A 1,887-nucleotide genomic window follows, 5' to 3' on the forward strand; every position below is an offset into this window, starting at 1 on the left:
TTGTCACTCTACTTTGGGAGAATGAAATGGACTAAAGAGCAGACATGCTTGCGGTAGAGAGAGAGAGAGAGAGAGAGAGAGAGAGAGAGAGAGAGAGAGAGAGAGAGAGAGATTGAATTCTTCATCCACGGAGGTCAGATATGACCTATGGGATCGAAAAACAAAGCAGTACAAAGGATTCCTTCTGGGTGAATGGATTGTCAGATACATCTCAGTTGAGGACTGAGGGTCCAACAAGGGGTGAGCAAAAAGGAAAAGGAAAAGGAAAAGATAAGATGAATAAAACCTAAGGATGGGTGGGTGAGAGGATAGACGGTTTGGGAGCTCGAAACTCTTGGAGAGTTGGAGAGAGAGAGAGAGAGAGAGAGAGAGAGAGAGAGAGAGAGAGAGAGAGAGAGAGAGAGAGAGAGAGAGAGAGAGAGAGAGAGAGAGAGAGAGAGCAATTAAGGAGATTTTGCAGCGACTGTGGAAAGAGATCTCAAAAGGGATAGGGAGCTAGAGTAGGAAATTTGCTGGTGCAGGTTATGGAACTTCAAAGAGAGATCCAAGTTTGGGAAGAGAGTCAAAGTGGGCTAAGGAACCTTGATGAAGGAAGGACATGTTGGAGATATGGAGAAAGAGGTTGTAGATTTAGAAGGAGATGTTGGAGCTATGCAAAAAGGGGTTGTAGATCTCGAAAGAGATGTTGAAGCTATGGAGAAAGAGGTTGCAAGTCTAGAAGGAGATGTTGTAGCCATGGAGAAAGAGGTTGCATGTCTAGAAGAAGGAGATGTTGCAGCTATGAAGGAAGAGGTTGCAAATCTAAAAGGAGATATTATAGAGATTAAATGACGTGTGGTAGGCTACTTTACAAAAAGATTTCCTAGCATGAGAAGGTTTCCCATCATGAGAGAGAGAGAGAGAGAGAGAGAGAGAGAGAGAGAGAGAGAGAGAGAGAGAGAGAGAGATTTTAGTATGGTCCTCGGAGGTCAATTATGACCTATGGGACCAAAGTTACATGTGATGTAGTATGTGTATGGCTGATGAGTGACTCTCGATGCTCCAAAATCATGGTGATGAGAGTCGCAATGGAGAGCCCACACTGTGGCTAGGAGAGGAATGCCTGTAGGTCTAAGTCATGGCTGAAAATGTGAGAGAAGCAAGTTTGGATGTGACCAAAAGCTCGGCACTCTAGTAGTGTGTGGTACTCAGACTCTCAAACTTGCAATGAGCTTAATGTGCACAATCAATTTGACTCTTCTCCATTGCCCCAATGCCTTGTCTGGGAGCTAAGCCAAATGGCTACGATAGTGCATATCGTCGACAAGGGGTTATGCTCAAGCATGTAAGTGTGAGTACGGTTTCCTCTTTTAGCGAAGAACATGGTTTTGTAGTTGCGGGCAATATGGATGGTGTAATGTATGAAGTGTGACCCACGGGATTTCTTCCAAGCTGTAATACATTGGCATTGTAGAAAAGCTTCATTCACTTGAGAGTCAATAGAAGCATCATGTAGCAAGTGTAATGCATCCCATCTCCCAAACCACTTCTTTATGTCTTGCATCTATCCCGTGTCCCAGATCTTGCTTTTATGCATCTTTTGGACGTTTTTGCTTGCTTCCCATGAAATTGTAGGAAGTTGATGTGAGGGGTTTTGATGCATCTTTATCATGTACTCCACAACCCTTTCCATGCCCATAACCTCAATTGGAAGAGATCCCGACTCAAGAGTAGGAGCATATATGGTGTTTGTGTCCTAACTTGGAGAAAGTTTGTAAGAAAACGCTTTTGGAAATTCTCAAACTCTTTCCAAGTAGACTTTGAGATGCTCTCTCCCCACACTTAAAATCCATAAGGAAGAACCGGTTTCATCTCCATTATGCACCCAAGCAATGTTTCCATAAGAGA

At 43.6% G+C, this 1,887-nt stretch overlaps 1 protein-coding gene across 1 annotated transcript; it reads left to right on the forward strand.

The window, feature by feature from the left end:
• The first annotated feature begins 609 nt into the window (after window positions 1-609).
• LOC147462927 (uncharacterized) lies at window positions 610-831 on the forward strand. Its single transcript, XM_086527790.1, has one exon. It carries the CDS (start codon window positions 610-612, stop codon window positions 829-831), a length of 222 nt encoding a protein of 73 aa, XP_086383916.1.
• Window positions 832-1,887: the final 1,056 nt, after the last annotated feature.

This window comes from Adiantum capillus-veneris, chromosome 2, assembly GCF_014529385.1.
Source record: "Adiantum capillus-veneris isolate H3 chromosome 2, ASM1452938v2, whole genome shotgun sequence".
NCBI classification, from domain to species: domain Eukaryota; kingdom Viridiplantae; phylum Streptophyta; class Polypodiopsida; order Polypodiales; family Pteridaceae; genus Adiantum; species Adiantum capillus-veneris.

Bases quoted from the DNA above. Each gene is read 5' to 3' on its own strand.
- LOC147462927 (XM_086527790.1), top strand. From the start codon at position 610: ATGGAGAAAGAGGTTGTAGATTTAGAAGGAGATGTTGGAGCTATGCAA.